The sequence below is a fragment of the Thamnophis elegans genome, chromosome 3, assembly GCF_009769535.1.
Source record: "Thamnophis elegans isolate rThaEle1 chromosome 3, rThaEle1.pri, whole genome shotgun sequence".
NCBI lineage: Eukaryota > Metazoa > Chordata > Lepidosauria > Squamata > Colubridae > Thamnophis > Thamnophis elegans.
Window position 1 is genome coordinate 16,152,937 of NC_045543.1, and position 20,850 is coordinate 16,173,786.

At 37.5% G+C, this 20,850-nt stretch overlaps 1 protein-coding gene across 3 annotated transcripts; it reads right to left on the reverse strand.

Annotated features, from left to right (window-relative positions):
* Positions 1–2,025: 2,025 nt before the first annotated feature.
* On the reverse strand, positions 2,026–19,479 carry NEK3 (NIMA related kinase 3). Of its 3 annotated transcripts, XM_032213522.1 has the most exons (15): positions 19,388–19,479; positions 19,067–19,237; positions 16,746–16,934; positions 15,862–15,955; positions 15,609–15,706; positions 14,360–14,443; positions 13,148–13,215; positions 12,940–13,026; positions 11,151–11,205; positions 10,349–10,549; positions 7,507–7,609; positions 6,125–6,229; positions 4,386–4,520; positions 3,503–3,623; positions 2,026–2,604 (listed from the first exon to the last, which is right to left on the reverse strand). In XM_032213522.1, the coding sequence occupies exons 3-15, from the start codon at positions 16,860–16,862 to the stop codon at positions 2,484–2,486; spliced, it is 1,389 nt and encodes a 462-aa protein (XP_032069413.1). In that variant the 5' UTR covers positions 16,863–16,934; positions 19,067–19,237; positions 19,388–19,479; the 3' UTR covers positions 2,026–2,483. The 3 variants fall into 3 exon arrangements, with proteins under 3 accessions (XP_032069413.1, XP_032069414.1, XP_032069415.1); XM_032213523.1 differs by lacking the exons at positions 19,067–19,237; positions 19,388–19,479 and adding an exon at positions 18,317–18,346; XM_032213524.1 differs by lacking the exons at positions 19,067–19,237; positions 19,388–19,479 and having other exon boundaries at positions 15,862–15,939; positions 16,746–16,834.
* Between the last annotated feature and the right edge of the window lie 1,371 nt (positions 19,480–20,850).

Here is a 20,850-nt window from a genome sequence, read left to right on the forward strand (position 1 = left end):
AATTGAAGGTCTTATTTCAAACTATGTGCGAACTTCCGCTGACAGAATTCTAATCAATGCTCTGCTTGCCAAGCACCTTCATGTCTGGAAGTCACCAAAGCTAGGGAGACACTTTAAAAATTTCATCAGAATATATTTCTTTTAACATCTCAGTAGGGATCCTGGGGGCGGGAGCAGTGGTGGGTTCCTAACCGGTTTATTACCCGTTCGCTCGTGCTCATGTGCACGTGCAATGCTTCTGCGCATGCGCAGAAGTGTCCAGGTGGGTGGGTGGAGCCTCCCACCACCGCCACTCCCAGTTTGGCCGAACCGGAAACAATCCACCTCTGGGTGGGAGCCTCTTGCAGCAAAACATTTTTCAAAAGCTGTAACATTTATTGGAGTACTTTTTACTAGTTCAGCCTCTTCAATTAATATAAAATGAATATAATTCCTAAAGTATAGTATTCTGTATGAAAAATTATGTTTGTTAAATAATTTGATACATGAAAGCACCCCTACCCCCAGGGGTGGGTTTCTCGCCCCGTTCCAACCGGTTTGGTTGGAACGGGGCCGGCGGCGTCCTCGTGCAGGCGCGCAGTGCACGTATGTGTACTAGCGTCTGTGCGATGCTCCAGCTGCTCCTGGAGGATCGCGCAGGCGCTGTATGCGTCCTACGCATGCGTGGAAGCGCAGAACTCGTCAAAACCGGGTAAGAAACGTGGGCGGGCGGGTGGACTCTTCGGCGTTCCCGGAAGTTACTTACTTCCGGGTTCGCCGACCAACCGGTTCGCGGGGACCGCCGCGAACCGCCTGAAACCCATCCCTGCCTCCCCCCCCAAAAAAAGATTTTTAGCTTTGTGTCCTTTTCTATTGACATCTTTTTAGCAGATAACAGCCAGTACACTTCAGTCGAAAATCTCAATAAACATATGAACTTTCATAGGCAAGATAACGGAGATTCAGATTTTGGGATCACCTGTAAAATAATTTATACTGAATCTTTTATGTGTCGCATGCTTGAGCCTCTCAGAGATTTTTATCAATCAGGTAGCATTTTAACAAAAACAATCCCTCTCCATAACCATCACTAAAATATAAGTTAAAACACAAAGTAGTTTACCAATTGTGTAAAGTAATGATTTGAAAGTATTGTTATAACATTTTCAGACTTACTCCACAAGTTTTTATACTAAGGGACAATGTCTAAGCATGAGCATCTTTGGGAGGGGACAAATGATAACATATGTACAATTACATGAGTCTACTTTTTATGTACATTAAACAAATGTAGTCACATTCTATTTACTAACAGACATATGTAATTTTGATATTATGGCTTATAGATGGTTTCTAAAGTTAACATTATCTATTCCAATTCTCTTTCATAATTTATACCCAGCATGGTCAACTAGGCTGCCTAAGATGGAAAGAAATTTAACACATCTACTGAGATCCTGCTCAGGGAAACTGTATTGAGAGTCTGAAAGAGTATGATTTTTACTAGATTAAATTTAACACATACATTTGACAATCAGCACCAATTGTGGATATTTTAAGATAACTATATATAGTAAATTAAATAATGTATTATTAAATATATGTAAAACTACATGCTAATTATAGTAAAATTACATACTCATTTTATTATATACTTAATAATTATTTATTTAACAACCGTAAGCTGCTCAGAATTTACTACAAGATGGGAAGCTATGTAAATGTTTGAAATAAACAAAGAAGCAGGCTGTGGAGGGATAACTAGATTCCTTGGCAAAAATCCTGATAGGACACCAGTGTAGTGGCAGGGTCATTTGTTTGGTGATTATGCTGCCAATATCTATCCTGCTGAGGACCAATTGTTCAAGTCCTTGGGTTTCCTTTTTAGGATAAATAGGGCTCTCCAAGCACCAGCTCCCTAACTGCATTCAATGAATTAAGTTTATATAACTGAAGAATAAGAAGCAGAAATAGATGAAATACTTGGCTCCTGAAATCATAGTAATAAAAGACAAGTTTCCAGAAGATATCATTTTGGAAATGAGGAAGAATTGAAATGAGTAGGTTTATTAACAATTCCAAAACACACAATCAAATAAAAAATGAGATATAATGGTAATATTGATCTAGATTCTGAAATCCAGACTCAATCTTCCCTGAAGCCTAGCCACCTTAAATCCAGCATTCCCAAAGGCCTAGGAATATGAAATGACAGAGAGGGACAACATGAAATATTCTGCTATCTATATCTCAGATTGTGCTAATTCTAGTCCTCTAATATAGTACACTTCTGATTTTGATATATTTCCAATTTTGACAGAATATTTCTATACTTAGTAAAGAATTCTGTTTTAAACATGCTTATTTTAGTATCTTTAAGAGGAATGTAATTGCTATACCTTTTTTACATCAAAAATCACTCAAATTAAATTTGCTTTCTCAAAGAAATATATCTGAAACCATTATGTGTCAATTAGTTTGTTACTGCTAGTTTCTGAAATGGTTCAGAAATATTTTTGCACTGATACTGGATTATCTAATGGTACTTCTTTCTTCAGTTCCATTGGTTTGATTATCTTTTGCAATTCAGAAATCCAGTCTGGATCATCATCTGCTTCAAAATCCCTATGAAAATATAAAGAACAATTAAGAAAGGAAAGGGAGATTATCATTTAAAGAAATCCATAACTACTAAATACATATATTTTCTGATTAGAAACCCTCAGGACTCCTAGGAGGTATTTTTACCATTAAAATTATTCTATAAATTCTTTTGTACAATCTATTCTGTTGTCTATTACAGTCAAAATGCATATATAATATGTGCTTGAAAGCAATTATTTTTCTCTGAGGAAAGTTTTGAATGTCTAAAGCAAATATTTATATATTTATGTTCTCTTTTTGCCTATCTGCTTTTTTGAGAACTTTCATTGGTCATACATCAGCTTTAGGATTCTGTTCTTAATAATCTTCAATATTTCTTTTGTACACAAAGACTACAAGGTATAAATCAAATACTTCTCTGTGCTAGTGGGCTCCTTAAAAATATAGAATAATAAATTTGTAACAACCACTATGGTCTTACATAAAAGGCAGATTGAATTCAAATGTCATGTTCTGGTGATAGCATAATAGATGGTATGACAGATCACTCATGAAGACTTCCAATTTTTCATGTTTTAAGAGAGACTATAATTCCATGGGATTATAATAAAATTCATGTATCATAAAATTTATGATTCAAAATTTGTTCCACATATTACTTGTTATAGTATACCTGCTCCTAAATCAAATTAGGAATTTATCACATTGAGGGACAAGACTTCTGCAGATCGAAACAGAATTTGGGGGCACAGGGGGAAGAGGCAGAGCTGGGGGGATCTGAACTAAAAATAGATAAATACAACCCACAGTTGAAAAATGGCATGAAGCTACAATTGGATTTTTTATGAGACATGTTTACATTGAAGAAGAATAGAAAAGAATCCCAACAATCAGTTTTTCAAACTGCATTTCAACATACGTATCCTCTTCATCTGATCTAGGTTCAAGTCTCTCTGCATCCTCCATAAAAGTTTCACCATCTGGTTCATCAGATGTGTTGTTCTCTCCTGTGAGTGGTCCTCTCAGTAGGTCATCTGAGGCTTTGATATTTAAAAATCAGTGCAAATATTCATGGTTATTCTATTCCGGTATTTTAAAAATCAGTAAGAAAACCAATAAAACTGTGTCTTGTTCCTTATTTTTTTACATAGCACTTAAGCACAATTCCCACTGTCTCCTCATCCACCATCGATTTGATTCTCTATTCTCATCAGGAGAAATCAATGACCTCATGAAAAGAAACAACCAAACAAGTACTCTATAGCTAAGATAACCCCCCCCACACCCGCTCTTTACGTCTTCCATCCAGAGCATCTATGATCCCCATTGCCTGCAAACCATACTAAAAACACCAGCTAACTCTAGCTCCCACTGAGACTCAGCACCAAGGTTTGATCACATCTTATCTTAAAAACCTCAGAAGGTAGTGAGAGAAAGTAGACCAGCTCATTCTGGAACAGCAGGCAAAAGATTGATCATCATTGCTTCAACCAAGAGAGTGGTCTTCTGTAGCTCTGCTATAATTGACACACTACCTAACAACAAATCTCTGGGCATTCAGCAATAGCTGATATGTGGCTGTCCTGCTGCTCCACGGTGGGCACGTTCACTATTTCCATCACTTTCGCTGCCACCACTATAACCTCTATTTGCCATTTTGGAGAATAGCATCCACTGCAGTTATAAGCCCACCACTAGTTCAGCTGAAATGTCAAAAGATGGTTCCACCTTCCCACTGAAAGTGCCACCCAGAGAATTCAAAGCTGGAATTCTTACTATGATGAGAAAAAAAAAAGATTTACCTGCTTTGTAGATAGTGTATGTCTTAAAAGCTAAGTTAACATCGGCGTTGTGAAGAATATTCATCAAAGTCTGTGAAGGTTCCTTATCCCACTGTTTACGTTTGACATTTTCATCATATTTTCTCACAGAGCCACCTAATTAAAAGAACAGAAATATAGTATTACTGGAGAAATTATCCTTTTTCCTATCTCAAACTATAGAACTTAAAATAAACAAACTATTGCTAAAAACCTTCCAAAAAGAATGTTATAACATTGTAACACTACATACCATAAATAAGGCCACAAAAAATGAAACTTGTATTTAAACCAGTAATTCCCATTTTGGTGGTGGACAAGCAGAAATATATTCAATTTATTTAGTTATTATATGTTTAATGAACCCATAGCTTGGCTACAGCTTTGTAGCATGCTTATCTTTTGAAAGAAAGTACAGTGAAGCCAACCCATTATGGGTACAATTAATTCACTATCCTAAATTCATTGTTCTAAATCATATGCTTTAGCATCTTTAAAATTAAGTACACATCAGTATATCTTAAATAAAGATTTTGAGCAGAGAAAATCTGAGAACTGTATGTGCCATTCCAATCTGATCCCCCCCGCAAAACCCCCAAATGAAATAACATATGATGCAGCTCTATGGCAGAGATGTTGAAACTGCAGTTATAAATGTACAATTACTGTATGTAACAATGCTTTTTCTTACTATTTGCTTTCAATCACAAATGTTTGAAAAGCGTTAATGGGCTCTTGGATAATGTGCATTATTCAAGCAGACTCACCTTTTAATGGTTAGTGATGACCCACCAAGAGACTACTTGTGGCCTGTGGTGAGATAGTCAATCTAAATAATCATTAAGGTCTTGTTTGTAACACATCTCTCAGTGAAGCCCAGTTCAAGATTTTTACACACAGAGAATGACCTGTGTCTGCCCTATCTACTATCCACAGTATAGATCGCCAAAAAAGGTAACAACCATCAACCTTAGTTTAGAATGAACCCAATCTTTCTGAACTCTTTGAGAATTACCATCTCTACCCTACTCTTGGTTTCTGCCCTCCCCAAAAGATGCCAAAAGTAGCAGAGAAGTTGGAAACAAATGACACAAAAGCAGGCAAATCATAAACCCACCTAGATTTGAGAAGACAGCATTAATTTAAAACTGACATTGTTTTCTGGAGTCAATATCTAGTACCAGTCCCACCACTCGGATGCCTGGCATCATTCTCCCAGATCAGGGCAAAAACTGTTACCAGATAAATTAGTAAAACATTATGGATAACCTAAATGCAGAATTATTTAATTAATCAAACAGAACTTTTTTCTCCCTCTGGTTTCCCCTCACGCCCTTAAAATAGCATCCTTTTGTCCCAGCTTTTTTAATAGTTTGTAGATTTAACAGGTTTGCGGAACCTATTTCTCTTTCCACGTGCTGTGCACTGACATAAAAAATATGCAAGCCAAAAATGGTAATTCCAGTAGCGCTTGGCTGAAGATGTCTGCAATTTTACCTATGGGGGAAATTCACCCACTGTTTCATCTGTATTCTCACTCTGTGCTGAAAATGTAGTCCTGAAAATTTCTCATTCAACATCCGACTGGTTCTTCTTACACCTCATTGTCTCTTACACAAACTGAGATTATTGGGGCAGGCGTGGGACAGAATGCCATCTTTACAAGTGTCTCTAATGGCAAATAATGTAAAATATGCAAATAAATATGCACATTATCTTACCTGTGTCCTCCTTGGTTGCAATACTGGAAGAAAGTAAGGGTGCATTTTCTAAAATTTTGATCACTGTACTGCATCTTCCTTTTTCCCATTTTTGTCTATGATGTTCTGGAAAAAAACAATACAGTCTTTAGAAAAAATCTTTTAAAGAAATGCTTTAGGAAAATGTGATAGAATCCTCAAATATTCACTAACAGTATAGTATTTTGTATGGCTGAAATGTGGTTAAGCCCTTGAAAAAGAATAATTTTGTACAAACAACAGTGATCTTTTTTTCATATTAATCCTTATTTCCTACCAATCTGCTTCTAAGGCGAGGTACCTCCAGCATCCTATTTGTGGACCCCCAGGATCCAGTATCTTGCCATTGACTGGAAACACAATGACCAAATTTCGTGGTGTAATTTTAGGCATAATGATAATGATAGCACTGTCTCCCTCTCCTATTTCTGCCTTTAAAATCTAAAACACAAAAAGGAGCCAAAAAATCAGCTTGACAATTTGTGATGGCATCCAGGACATCCCTAACCCAACCCTAATATTGTAGAAGTTGTTCTTTAAATGTTTCAGACTTTCAAGAATATATTGGAAACACACAAATATCTTCAGGAAGTAGAGAAGAAATCCCTGTTGAATAATCTTTGGTTCACACAATTCAGATTTTAGCTTCTATAACCCTGCCCCATAATTTAAAAAAAGTTTTAAGCATTAAAATATAAGAAAGTAAAGCCTATTGTAGGATCCAATCAGTGGGACCAGAGTTTTAGTCTTCCGAGCTTTCGGATTATAGCAATAGCAGTTAGACTTATATACCGCTTCATAGGGCTTTCAGCTGTCTCTAAGCGGTTTACAGAGTCAGCATATTGCCCCCAACAATCCGGGTCCTCATTTTACCCACCTCGGAAGGATGGAAGGCTGAGTCAACCTTGAGCCGGTGAGATTTGAATAGCCGAACTGCAGAACTGCAGTCAGCTGAAGCCTGCAGTGCTGCATTTAACCACTGTGCCACCTCGGCTTAGTGCTCGAGCCTATCCTCAGGGAACTTCTCTCTAGCAGAAGCTGAAGAGTCTGGATCTGATCCCAATGACTGACCCAAACTGGATTCTGTAACATCATCCTGGGACACATATATTTGTCTTCATTCACAAACAAAGACTATATTTGGAACCTTAAGGAAAAGGTGTTTGAAAAAATCTCCACTATGATATACCTACCAATCTTCTTTATTATTTGAAAGTGCAATCCTACTCAGAAACAAGTCTCACTGAATTGTCAGAAAAGCTTTAATCATCTACAGTGGTGGCGTAGGCCACACACTCTTATGAAAGCTAATCTCAGACCATGGCCTCCAAACAGATCATTTCTGAATTCAACATATACGGTACCTTTTTGATCCACACTTGTTTTCTTCAATTCCATTTCACTGAAGTTCTTGGAGATGACTTCTGTCTCTGAATTCTTGCTTCCTGCATACGTACCATCCTCCTTCTTAAGATTAAGATATCATTATTAATTGAACAACCTAAATAAAGTTGAGAGTCATACTATACTCAATATTATATGAGTAAGCATCCATTAACATAAAAGGACTTTCCTGTGCTCTTATGCTCACTTCACATATAGTCACTATATTTGCTCAGACTGATCCTTAAAACTCTTGAGCAGATGTAAAAACTGCATATGAGTAAGATGGTTCACCGACAAAAAGGCGACTGACAAAAGCACGCCCGATGAAACCGCGGTGACAAAACCGCAAGTTCTAAACTGCGCTGACAAATGAGCGCTGGAGCGCGCGGACAACAGCATGCCGACAGAAGCGCGATCTAAACCTAACCCTAACCCCTAACCCTTACCTTAACTTAAATCGCGCTTCTGTCGGCGCGATGTTGTCGGTGCACTGTTGTCGGGCGCGCATTTGGGACAAGGGGGGGGAGTATCTACTCTCAGGAAAATCAGGAAAGAAAAATACGTTCTGTGGGAAAAGTCATTTAAATACATCCCTTTTTATCAGGGGAAAAATTAAACACATTCCTGAATACCAACTATTTAGTAATTAAACGGTATGCTGTCAAACACAAAAAAGAATCTTGATCTCAAATGCCAAGTGACATTCACTGTAAAAAAGAATGATTTGGTTTTAGGAAGTGAAGTGCCAGAATAGATTCCTGACATACTGTTTGAGAAAGACAAAGTCTGATTGAACATAAAAGTCCATGTTCAGGATTATGCTATGATGATTAGAATGGTAAATCCATTTAAGATTCTATGGTCTTGCTGGAGAGGGATGGGTTACAGAAATATCGGCAGGGACATTGTAAGAATGCTCCAATTATCAAGTCTGCTCGGAGCTGAAGTCTGAATGGGCTAGTCCATTTGAAGTGCCTGGGTCACGGTCTTGTGAAATTATCTAGGATGAAATAGTGTGTGACTCTGATGTCATACACTATTTGACATCAAATAGTGATGTGGCACGATCCTCTAAGCAACGAGGACTGCTACCTGCTTGATAGACCTAGGCCCCTCCTGCACTACTAAAGCTATTTGGGAGGTAACCTATTGCCAAGTTCACACAGTTGTGCAAGCTTCTTTCAGAGAAAAGTGTTTCTTTCAATCTTGTAAAAGCTGGTAGTGTACCCCTTCCTCAAAAAGCCATTGTTCGCCTTGGTGATTTGGGATAATTATCAATCCTTTTAAGGAAGTTTTTGAGAAGTGGTTAGAAGGGAGCCAATTATCTGGGTCTATTTCACCCTAGTTTTAGGGTGGATTCAGTATGGAGATGGCATTAGTCACATAGCTGATGGCATCTGATGACGCCAGAATGGTGGTATGTCCATCCTTGTGATTTCTCAGTGGCTTTCAATATTCTCAATCACAGTATCCTGCATCAGCTGCATGGTTTAGGAATTATGGGCAGCACATTATAATGGTTTTCTTTGTTGGTGGTCAATTCCAGTCAGTGTAAGCAAGAGGGAGAAGTCTCATAATGAGCCCCTCATCTGTGGGATGCCTCAAAGCTTGATGCACTCTCGCCTCCTATTAACTTCTACAGGAAAACCCTCAATCTTGCAAAAACAAAATGGCTGTGGATGTTTGTCCTCCTCCTCCCAAATCTGGAAATGGAGACTTTTCATTTTTAGATTGGGATTGAGTTGCACTTCCCCATTTAAAACTGCTGCCCAATCTGGAGTTATCTCACCGTTCCTGCTCAAAGATCAGGTGGTAGCTGTGGCCAATAGGGCCTCAGCCCAACTACAACCAGTGCATCACATGTGCTTGTTTCTAGATTGGGAGACTTTTCAAATAGAAACCTGTTCTGACCCCCTCCTCCATCCAGTAACGAAAGCTGAGACAAGCTTAACTGGAATGTACTTTAATAGCAAGAAACCAAAACCTCGGTGGCTGAAAGCCAAGCATAACAAACAGATAAGGACCTTGGCAGCAACTCAGACAAACCTTGGCAGCAATCCAGCCTGCCAAGTTAGTTACAAAAGTTCTCTTTAGTCAATGCGTTGACTTCTGCAAGAGGGACGTGTGCACAAGCAGTCTTTTTATAGTCTGGAGAGGAGCCTAATGACCACCAGCTGAGTGCAATTACCTCCTGTACTTGCGTAACTGTTCCTGATGCCTATTAGCTCTTCGATTCCGGGCATCCAGGAACAACTCACTGCTGGCTTCTGGATCACTCTCTCTTGTCTCCTCCCCACTGGTCCAAGGCTTAGGTGCCACCTGGTGGCCAACCAGTCTCTCTGCGCCCTGCTCGGAGTCAGAACCCGGTCCAGGGTCCTCCACATCCTCCAGAGCCGACTCATAGGGCCCCTCGCTGTCGGAGTCTGGTGGCAGCTCCAACGGCTCCTGCTGGGCCACAACAGTAACCCATACACTAGTCATCTCACAGTTAGACCAATGTAATGCATTCCATGTGGGACTGTCCCTGGAGACTTCATGGAAACTACAGCTGGTCCAGTTTGCAATGGAATGGGTAATTTGTGCATGCTTTGATATGCTGATATGGTACCTTTGGAGAAGAAACTTGGAGAGAGGAACTCATACAAAGACAGCATTTCCCTAACTCACATTTTTGTGAATGACTGTGGCAACTGTTTCTGCCAAGGAAAAGTTGTAGCTTTCTAAAGAGCTGTCACTAGGTACAGCAAGTGTGCCCACATGGGGCATGAAGCACCGTTCCTGCTTCTGACCCAAATACAATATTCATTTACATGCTATTACCTCTGGTAATGACGATTGTCCAATACATTTTGCCAGGCACTTTCTTGCAAGAATTGTACTAGCTGATGGGCGGTACTTGGGATTCATCTTGAACATCTGCTTTATCAAATAGTGAAGTTCATAGCTATAGTGTGATGGAAGTGGATTGTAGTATCCTTTACATGTCTTAAGTATAAGATGTTTCCAACTCTTAGCCTGAAACTAAATTTAACAAATACAGGAAAAACATACAGCTTAGTAGTACTAACATTTTTAGTTTATTAAAAACTCTACAAAAAAAATATTCATATCATTTTTGCACAATTCTAACAGTGCATGATACATTGGAAATAAGAATTATATTGTCAGGAATAAAGGCAGTGCGACAGAAACCAGTGATTCCTAAGCTTGGGCAAACTTGGCAGATATTTTGGCAGATGTTTTCTGTTATCTGATTTCATTCTTCTCGAAAATAAAAAATAATCTAGGTGGTTTCAGATCAATGAGATTTCTGCTCAGAAACATTCTGAATGTGGGATTTTGCCTCTGGGGAGTTAAGATTTGTTTTCGTCTCTGATATGAAACCTGACACTTAAGATATGATGTATTTTTTGCTTTTCAATCTAATTTATTTCTTTACATATAAATGTTTACTGTGTGGCCCACAGGTCTAATTATTAGTGTCATTAGATCACGCTACATTATGTTGTTCTATACACATTCCAGTATGTATATGTTACAAAATTAAGTGTTGCTTACTGTGGGGAAAACACATAGAAACTGCATTTTTTCCTGGAAATAAAACATAAAAAAGAATACTCACTGGATGTTTTAAGGTACACAGCTCATATAAAACACAGCCCAGAGACCAAATATCACTAGAAAAGCAAGATTTAAATATGTTAGCTTGAGATCACAATTAGCATGAATAAAAATTCTGCTAAAAGTTTGCTAAATTTTTATTTTATATATTTATTTTGCTAAAAATAAGTTAGGAGAAAACTAAGCTTTTTCTTTCTAAAGTGCTGCATGAGGAATTAAAAATAGCTATGTCAGATGGAATGTTGGGTACTGCAAAAACATGTATTGTAATGTGAAGCAGTTCTTCCCAATTGTTGTAATCACAACAAGAGTTTAATATAACAAAATAAAGAATTGTAGAAAACAGGGGTTGCTGAACTTTCCCCCCTCTAAACACCAATGAGGAGAAACTGGAAGAGAGAAGCAATAAAGCATTGAAGCAGAAAACAGAACGAAATCTTAAATAGGCTCCTGAACCCTACCAAAATGTTATGTCCGTTTTTAAATCAACGTTAGATGTTGAAATTAAAATGCAACTAGACACGATGACAAATGAGCTCAATTCTGATCCTGCCAATAGAACAAGATTGGTGTAATTTAAAGGACAGCATGGAGAAGGTGAAGAGAAAATCTTCTCTTACGTACTCAGTTTCTTACTAGAACATGTTTCCTTACTATTAATGCTACTATTTTCAATATCAATTCAATTCTTCCTGAATGAGACTGAGTTTATTTTTTTCAGAAGCAGCATATTCCTACTAAGTTTATTTTTTTGGGGGGGGGGGGAACGAGTAAGTATAATTTTAATATCTTCCTGCCAACATTTGAGGTAGTAACTTTTGTTATTATAGTCACCGATTACAAAATTATACAGTAACATGTGGGAATGTTTGTCTTTCTCAATGGCTGGCAAACCATGTTGGGAATGCAAATATCAACACAATAATCCTTCCTTAATTAGTGTGAGCCTGAGGAATTTAACTCAGCACAATTATCATTAACCTGATCCTTCCTTAACAAAGATGAGACAACATCTGGCACATTCCATCGCTCGCAACAATATCTGGTTGTCTATTCACTTACTCAAACATAGCTTGGATTTTTGTCTAGCTAATCCAATCAGCATAAGTGAACTTTGATCAATTAGCTTCTGTCTGTAAAAACGGAAACTGTTTTTATGACAAGAAAAGGAGAGCTCTCTCAAGCTGTTGAGAGAGTGCCTTCATAACCTTCTTCCTGCCTGCGTGTCTTTTCTTCATCACCACATCAGTAACGTAACAAAAGTTAATAGATGGAGAGAAAAACTCAAAATAGTAAATGGTTTCTTCAAAGAGGAGTTCCTATTTATGGGCTGTAAACATGCACTTAGTAATTTAAACAACATATTAAAAAATCAGTCCAATAGGATCTGTTTGCTCCACCCAAGAATGTTTTCTTGAGCAGTCAGGCTCCACCTCACATAAGCAAGATACTTATATAATTGTTTCAAATTTTGGGGGGGGACATTAACTCTAGTATGCTATAAGGATCCCCCCAGATTTGAAGTTATTAAAACTTCCTTATGTAGTTATCTTTTGTACTCAATACATTCCCCTCTACTTACATTATTTAAAAATATTTTAAAGAAAAATAATTTTTTAAGTTCTATCTGTTATTTCTTGCCACGTGCATAAAAATATTTAGTTTTAAATTATGTTTGTAAATTGAGTAATATTCTCAAATTGTGAGCACTCTATACAATTTTTCCATTAGTTCTCCAATATTAGAGAGTTTTAAAATCAAGATTCTTATAGATTTTGATTAATGCTTACCTTTTATTGTTGTATGGCAAATTCTCCCAAATTTCTGGAGGCACATAATAAGGGGTCCCTACATATGAACAAGCATATGCCATGGGGCTAGTCCAAAAACAAATATAAATGTTAGTGATGAACTGATGAATATTGCAACAGCAACCAGCTGTTAGATTTTTTTTTAAAGTCAAAATAAATTTCTAAGCCCAATTTAACATATACTTGCCTTTTAAGAAGAACTGCAGATCCAAAGTCTCCCAGTTTTATTTTTCCATTTTGTGTGAGAAAAACATTCTATATTATGAAACAAAAATAAGATGGATTTCATTCTCTGTACAGTGTATTACCATTTGTATTTATAGCATCAACCCTATTTAATGACCCTATTAATAGTACGGTACATACAATGTTCAACTCCATGTTCTAGATTAAGGTTCATTAATAAATATAATTAATGCTTTTCATTATTATGGTTCATCACACATAATGAATCAATCAGATATTTAGCCTGGATCCGACATTTTTATCCACCCATTGAGTCCTTTCCAAGGCCCTTGGGTAGGCAGTTGATTTTGTTTGATGGTGTTAAAGATATTGTTGCAGAATGGAAGCTGTTCCAAGTGAAATTGTCTTTTGCAATTGACTGACTCATTTTGTCAATGCCAATGGCTCCAGATGTTTTGGGATTGAAGCTGAACCCAAGATGCCCTTGCTTTCTTCTTCCTCTTACTACTATTATTTCCAAATATTAATCACGATGTCCCAACTCAGCCTAAATGGAAAACTCCCTTAGTAAATCACATTAAAAAGAATCAACTTATTTCAGATGATGAATCTCACACAAATAGACTTCAAATAATCTCTATACTTATCTCATTGGCTAAAGCACATACCTCCATTTGACTGTGACCTTGGACTCAAACAAGAGAGACAGGCCATTCTGGAGGCAGGGGATACATTTGGAATTTTGAGACCATGTTCAGGGAGCACGCTCAATGAATAGTTCCCTATTTTAGAATATCTGTCAGAGTGTATTATACCAGTAATAACTCATTCATTTATCAGAAAGTAACCAGCTCTCTGCATTACAATACCAATTAGAAATTTATGGAGCATGGATCACCCTGATATTAAAGGCTTGTGCCTTGATATGCAGTATGAAAACTATTGATTTATTTCAATTAACAAAATACTTAAGTTAAGTCAATAAGGAATCCAGTGAGCATGAACAGAGATGACTTGGAAAATACCGGTACCCTTTGTTATTGGTATGTGTGTGGTTTGATAAAAAAGGGAATACATATAAATATTTGTACATAATTAAAGCAATAATAAACTGACATTTGTAGTAGAGATAGTTTTATAGTTTTCAACTTTCTAAACAGGAAATGCCTGGTAGTAATTTTATAGTAAAACCTACTGAGGAAATTCAAATTACCTTTGATTTGATGTCTCTGTGCAATATATGTTTCTCATGAATATAATTTACACCCAAACATATTTGTGCAAACCATTTAAGTATCTGTGAGAGAGACAAAATACAGCAAATGAAAATGAACTGAACTATAAAAGCAAGTACTCTACAATGATATTGGTCAGTAGCCATACAATTTGATACAATAGGTGAAATCAAGCAACTATTTCAAAATATTCTACTGCTAATCTGCATTAGTACTGTGGATACTACTAATTCAGTATTTAGTTTATATATGAACCTGGTTAATCTCCAAGAAGTTTTAAATTGGATTCTATGGTGGAACATTGAAACATGTTCCACCATAGAAATGATACTTTACTGCATCTAAAAATGTTTAATTAAATCCTTATTCAAACCTGAAATCAAAAGAAGTGAATATGGATACCATCTACAGTAGGGTCCCCACCCCCAGTCTGTGGACCGGTACCAGGCCACGGTGTGCCAGAAACCAGTCTGCGCAACAAGCGAACCTCCATCCATGGGATACAGGCAGCACATGAAACCATGCCCCTTCCGGTCTATGGAAAAACCTCTCTCCATGGGACTGGTCCCTGGTGCCCAAAAGGTTGAGGGCCACTGATCTACATGATGTAAAGTACATTTCCAGATTCTAAAGGATGAAAACAGTCCTTTATCTTTTACAAATACATCCATGCAAAATATGTACAAAAAACAAAATATAATTTTGAAGTGATTTATTCTTTAAAATATTTACTTTTCAAAATGAAGTTATAAATTCTGCCTGATCTGCCATGCTGATACAAAAGATTGTGTAATATTGTATAAAGAAACTCTATATTAGTGTCCCTGTAGAAAGAGAACTGTATTTATCTGCAGAAGCTAAAATGCAGGAGTTTGAAGCATCTTTCCAGACTAACACATTTTACCTGATTAAGGGACCTGTGGCTCTCAAAAATGGATGCCATTTAATAACACTAGTTAATAGGAAAAGCTGATACCAATTTCCTGGTTTTGGTCTATAAGTGGCATAATCATGATAAGATTATCCCTTTTGCTTGGTACTTTATATTCTTTGTATTTAGTTCTACCTTAAAAACATTTTTGGTCTACTGCTATGATTACAACAATAAATCAAGGGGTATTAATAAAGGAGAGACTATTTCTCTACAGCCTATGAACACCTACCCCAACATTCATCAAAGTCTCCTATTTCAATTATTTAAAAATTTAAATATATTTGGATTCTTACCGTATCTTCAGGAAACAATTTCCCCTTCTGAAATTTAATCTTTTGTAGGAGATCTCCGCCCTCACAATATTCCATCACTATATGCAAATGTCCATCAGCTAATTTTTAAATAATTTTAAAATTCATTAGTATTACATCAAGTGAAATGTAACAAAGAGTAAACATCAGTAAGATAAAAAGACATTTGCAATTCAGAAAATTGAATAATGCAATTGTAACATGTAATATTAATTATTAAAATGCACATATTTACCTTCAAAAGAGTCTGCATACATTACAATATTTGGATGATTCATTTTAGCCAATATTATAGATTCATTCCAGGACCTTTCTATATGGAAGACAGACTAAAAATATATTACTTGTAAGTAAAAAAAAAACATTGTTTTATACTTTCCTTATTGTATTTTTTGCTTTTGCTCATCAAAGTGGCTTAATATTTATGAATATAGTAACATAATATTTTGAACAAATTTAAAAGCATCCTTCAAAAGAAATTTACAGCAGCGAGAAAAAAAATCACAAAGAACCAACCATTTAGCAAAGGGAATCAGTATATAAAATTAAGCAAAAATTTGATAAAAAGCAAATGAAAACGTTATTTAACAAGACATTGCCACCAGAACAAAGAAAGAGAGCAGAGCAATTTCTTGAGGTAACAAGGTCATCGTTCAGGGCACCAGTAATGCAAAAGTTGTCTTATTATTTATCATCAATCAAATATCTGAAGGCAATGGTAGTTGTTAAATGGGGATCAGCTATGGGAATTATAAATGTTTCATCTCAGATGAAATTGAGAACAAAAATTGGGACAAAAATTATAACCATAATTTCTAGGTATCCTGGGCTTGATTTGGGCACAATCTTATACCAGAAATTATTAAACTAGCTTGCTTCCAAGATCCTTGAAGGTAGCATTCTTTAAGCAAAGGTACCTGGATGGAAATTATTCTTGTTGGACAAGCAATATACTATTAGTTATAGGTACAGATATCTTGATCTTGAACCATAAAGAGTTTTAAGGGTAACAATGAACACTTTGAATTGTACATGAAAGCCAATTGACAAGTATTGCAATGCTCTAACTAGTAGGATTATATGGATAAAAGAGAAGAATTAAGGGAAGGAAGTAGTTACCTTGGGAAGTCTTATCTCTTTCATTGCATACTTCTGTCTTGTGCTTTTATGCTGGACCAAGAGGACTCTACCAAATGATCCTTCCCCAAGTTCCATTAGTACATTGTAATTCTCCATGATAATCAAACTGCTTCAGTTTTTGTCTTCAGAAAGCTTAGCAGGTTCAATGTTTCCTTTCACCAAAATTTCCTAGTAACAAGTATCAAAATAATAAAAGACATGATTGATTATCAATTCATCTTTATGCTATACTCCATTTCTCTCTCTCCAACTTCAAAACTAAAAGCTTTGCAAATTATTAAAGTATTTATATACCGTATTTTTCAGAGTATAAGATGCATCTTTTTTCCTCAAAAAAGAGGCTGAAAATCTGGGTGCATCTTATACATTGAATACAGCATTTTTTGCCTCCTGAAGCTCCACCCCCTTCACAAAAATCGCCATGCATACCCTTATGGAGGCTTTCAGAGAGCTCCTGGGGGTTGGGGAGGGCAGAAATGAGCAAAAAATGGGGGTTTGCCCCCTCAGCCCCCAGCAGCACTCTATAAGTCTTCATAAGGCTATGCATGCAATTTTTTTGACAAAAAACAGACCAGTTTTTGCAAAAAACAGGCCATTTTTTGCTCATTTTTGCCCCCCAGGAGAATTCTGCAAGCCCCCCCCCAAGGCTATTCATGCCTTTTATTTGAAAAAAAAAAGGGCCCATTTTTGCGAAAAACGTGCCGTTTTTGGGAGGTTTGCAGAGTGCAAAAACTACTTTTTCATAAAGCTCTTTAGTTAGAGTGATTGATGAGAATTACATTGATTAAGTGCTGTGCCAGCAGAAACAAAGTCTTAGGTGCTGCAGGTTGTCAGCGATTTCCTTCTCCAACACATGGATAAATATACCTGGAAACATCTACCTACCTACCTACCTACCTACCTACCTACCTACCTACTTACCTACTCTCTCTCCCTTCCTACCTACTGTATTTCTCTCTCTCTTTCTCTCTCTCTCTCTCTCTCCCTCTGTCTACCTACCTACCTACTCTTTCTCTCCCTACCTACCTACTGTATTTCTCTCTCTCTCTCTCTCTCTCTCTCTCTCCTTCTACCTACCTACCTACTCTCTCTCTACCTAGTATATTTCTCTCTCTCTATCCCTCTATCTACCTACCTACCTACCTACCGTATTTCTCTCTCTCTCCCTCTCTCTCCATCTACCTACCTACTTTTTTTCTTAATTTGCCTCTTCAAAACCTTGGTGCGTCTTATACTCTGAAAAATATGGTACTTATGTGTATAACCAGTAATTATCCAATTTAGCTCTTTATTTAACCCTACACTCTTTGGTTTCCCTTGAATTAGAAACCAGTGGCAGCTCATAATTGGTAGTGATTTTTCCAAAAATATATAAATGAAATATAATAGGAAATAACTCCTATACCACCAAGCAGAATAATCTCAAGACATCAGATTTCCAAGAGATGCATAGACAGCTATTACAAACTACAGTGACATCAAAATCATGAGATTATTATGTAAAAATACATTATTTTTAACAATCATGTCCCAATATGTGGTGCAAATACCTGGTGACATCACATCCCCATTTTCCTGCTTTATACTCTCATCTATGTAAAGAAATTTAAATATTAGTCAACTTCAATGAGTGAACCCAATTAATCCCTTTCTTGGGCAACATTCAATCTACTTCTAAGTATGTATCTGTTTCTTCATCCAACTCTGATAGATCAAGGACATAATTTGGGGGCATTATGCTTGTGTTCAGCCATAATCATTAAACTGTGAAACCTATATCAATCATGTCTATAGGTAGTCCTTGACTTATGACCACAACTGGAACTAGCAAGATGGTTGTTAAGTGAGTTGTGCCCAATTTTACCACTTTTTGCCATGGTTAAGCGAATCACATGGTCATTAAGTGAACCCAATTCCCCGAATTGACTATGTTGTCAAAAGCTGGCTGGAAAGCTCCTAAATGATGATCCCATGACAATACAACTGGACAATGTGACTGTTATAAATACATGCTTGGTGGCCAAGGACCCAAGTTGTGATCAACCCCAAAGGCAGCAGTTACAGTACATCAAGAAAACGAAGTGTTGATCAATATAGGGCATTTTTTCAGCGCCGCACGCGCACACACACAAATACACACACACAAAAACACACACAGGATTTCGGAAGAGGGTGGAATACAAACCCGAGGTGCAGTAGGCTTTTTTATTTCCTTCGTTTTAGCTCTACAAGAGCAAGGAATGTAGAGAACTATCATTAATAGCGTTTTTCACTCTCAGTAAGAGTACTAAGAGACCTACCGGCTCTGAATGCCGTCGCTGGCCTGGGAGGCAAAGGACACGAATTATTCCAACCCCTCCTTTTCAGGGATGGGAGGGCGGAGGCTGAACGTCGTGAAGAAACCTCAAACTCATCCCTGCATCCAGCTAGTAATTCTCACCCTCCATTCCAGTTCGGGGAAGCCAGTTCCGCTGAGAGGAGAAAAGGGAGCTTTTTTAGCTCTTTTGACTGAGGCAGCCGTAAAGTAGGGGTCCTCTTCTTACTAGGATACTTTAGATGCACGCAACGTGCTCGCAATGGCCCTCTCCCTTAGGACGCCCGCCCGCTCCCCGGTGGCGTACCGAGACGCTGCAAATTCGGATCGAGCGATTCTTTGCACCTCTCGGCCCAGCGAGGTCAGCGGCGGAGACAAAGTACAGAGGGTGGAGGCAATGGTCCCGAAGGGCGTGGTTTCGATGGAAAGCACAAAGCTTTGTTTTGCAAGGGGAGTAGAAGATCGCCGATAGAAGCTAGGTTTCCTCCGAGTAGATTTTCTCCCAGGGATCCCTTTAGAAGTGATTTTGATCATGGACTTCTCGGTAAGCCCATGAACTACTAGACTGCTGCTGCCCACGAGGTTGTGTTACTGGAGCCCGTTTCAATCATAGGGAGGTCAAATGCTGGGAATAAAAGGGGTTCTGTGTTTGAACTGCTCTTCCCCCCGATACACACATCCAAATCCTGCTATGCTGCTTCACCAGGCTGGTGGTGGGAGTTTCCTGAGTCTATGCGAAGACAGTATATGTCCCATGAAGTCACCCAAGGGATGAAGCTCATCTCCAGCTGCCCACTTGCATCGGGCAGTCGTATGAGAAGGAGCTGGAGGCAGAAGGTTACAATGGCAAAATCTCACACTTTGCAGACGCAGTGAGTTCTACCCAAAACTAATATGGACAATATGAAGTGACTGAAGAAGAGCTGAAGAACTTTTGGAGCATTGTGATAATGAGGTTAATGGCATGAAGAGATTAAAACCCTGAGGATGTCTGCTTGTTGATGTTGCCACACATTAAAAGACCATCAAAGCTGTAAAGGCAAAATTACAATGAGAACATGGGAAAGCTCAACAGAGTGAATAAAATGAATTGATTACACATTGAATCTTAAGCATCAATAAATTGAAATGGTCTGGAATCAAGTAGTTTCAATTAAGAGGATAGTTTTACTATTCAGGACATGAAAAACAAAGGAATGTCATTGCTTTCATAGTCAAGGCAGTTAATGGCCAAATAATACTAATTAACCTTTAATATGAAGGTTATCCTAGTTTATGATGGAAAGGAATGTAATGAATTTTGCGAGTTCAGATGTACTGCTTGTGGATAGAAGCTAGTATGCCAAGATTGAAAATATTGAGGAAAATATCTGGTCTAAGAAACAAATGATACAGGAAAATTTACCAATTTACGTCAATCTAATTATTTCAGTGTTAATACAATCTTCAAAAAACCAGACACCTATACAAAAGGAATGCCACCAGATAGAGGATACAGAAATCAAATTGACTGCTGATACACTCATCCACTTTGACATCAATAGTGGCAAGAGCTACTGGTACCCATCCTTCTGAAGTTATTGGGCAGTTTGGCAAAGGCAAATTGGCAGTGGTTGGAAATCTTTTCTACTTCCAGATGATCTTCCAGGAAGTGCAATTATTGACATCCAATTGTTTTGCAAATATTTAAAATTCATTCTCAGCTTCATTTGCATATATAACCTCTCTGAAAGCCTGTTTTGAGTTGGCATGGTTGGAAACCTCACTTCA

Excerpts from the sequence above, each read along its gene's own strand:
- NEK3 (XM_032213522.1), bottom strand. The coding sequence starts at position 16,862 with ATGGAGAATTACAATGTACTAATGGAACTTGGGGAAGGATCATTTGGT. Across the intron at positions 11,206-12,939 it reads TTGCCATACAACAATAAAAG|TGATATTTGGTCTCTGGGCT; the intron begins GTAAGCATTAAT and ends TTGCTTTTCTAG. Across the intron at positions 4,521-6,124 it reads TGCAACCAAGGAGGACACAG|GTGGCTCTGTGAGAAAATAT; the intron begins GTAAGATAATGT and ends TCTTTTAATTAG.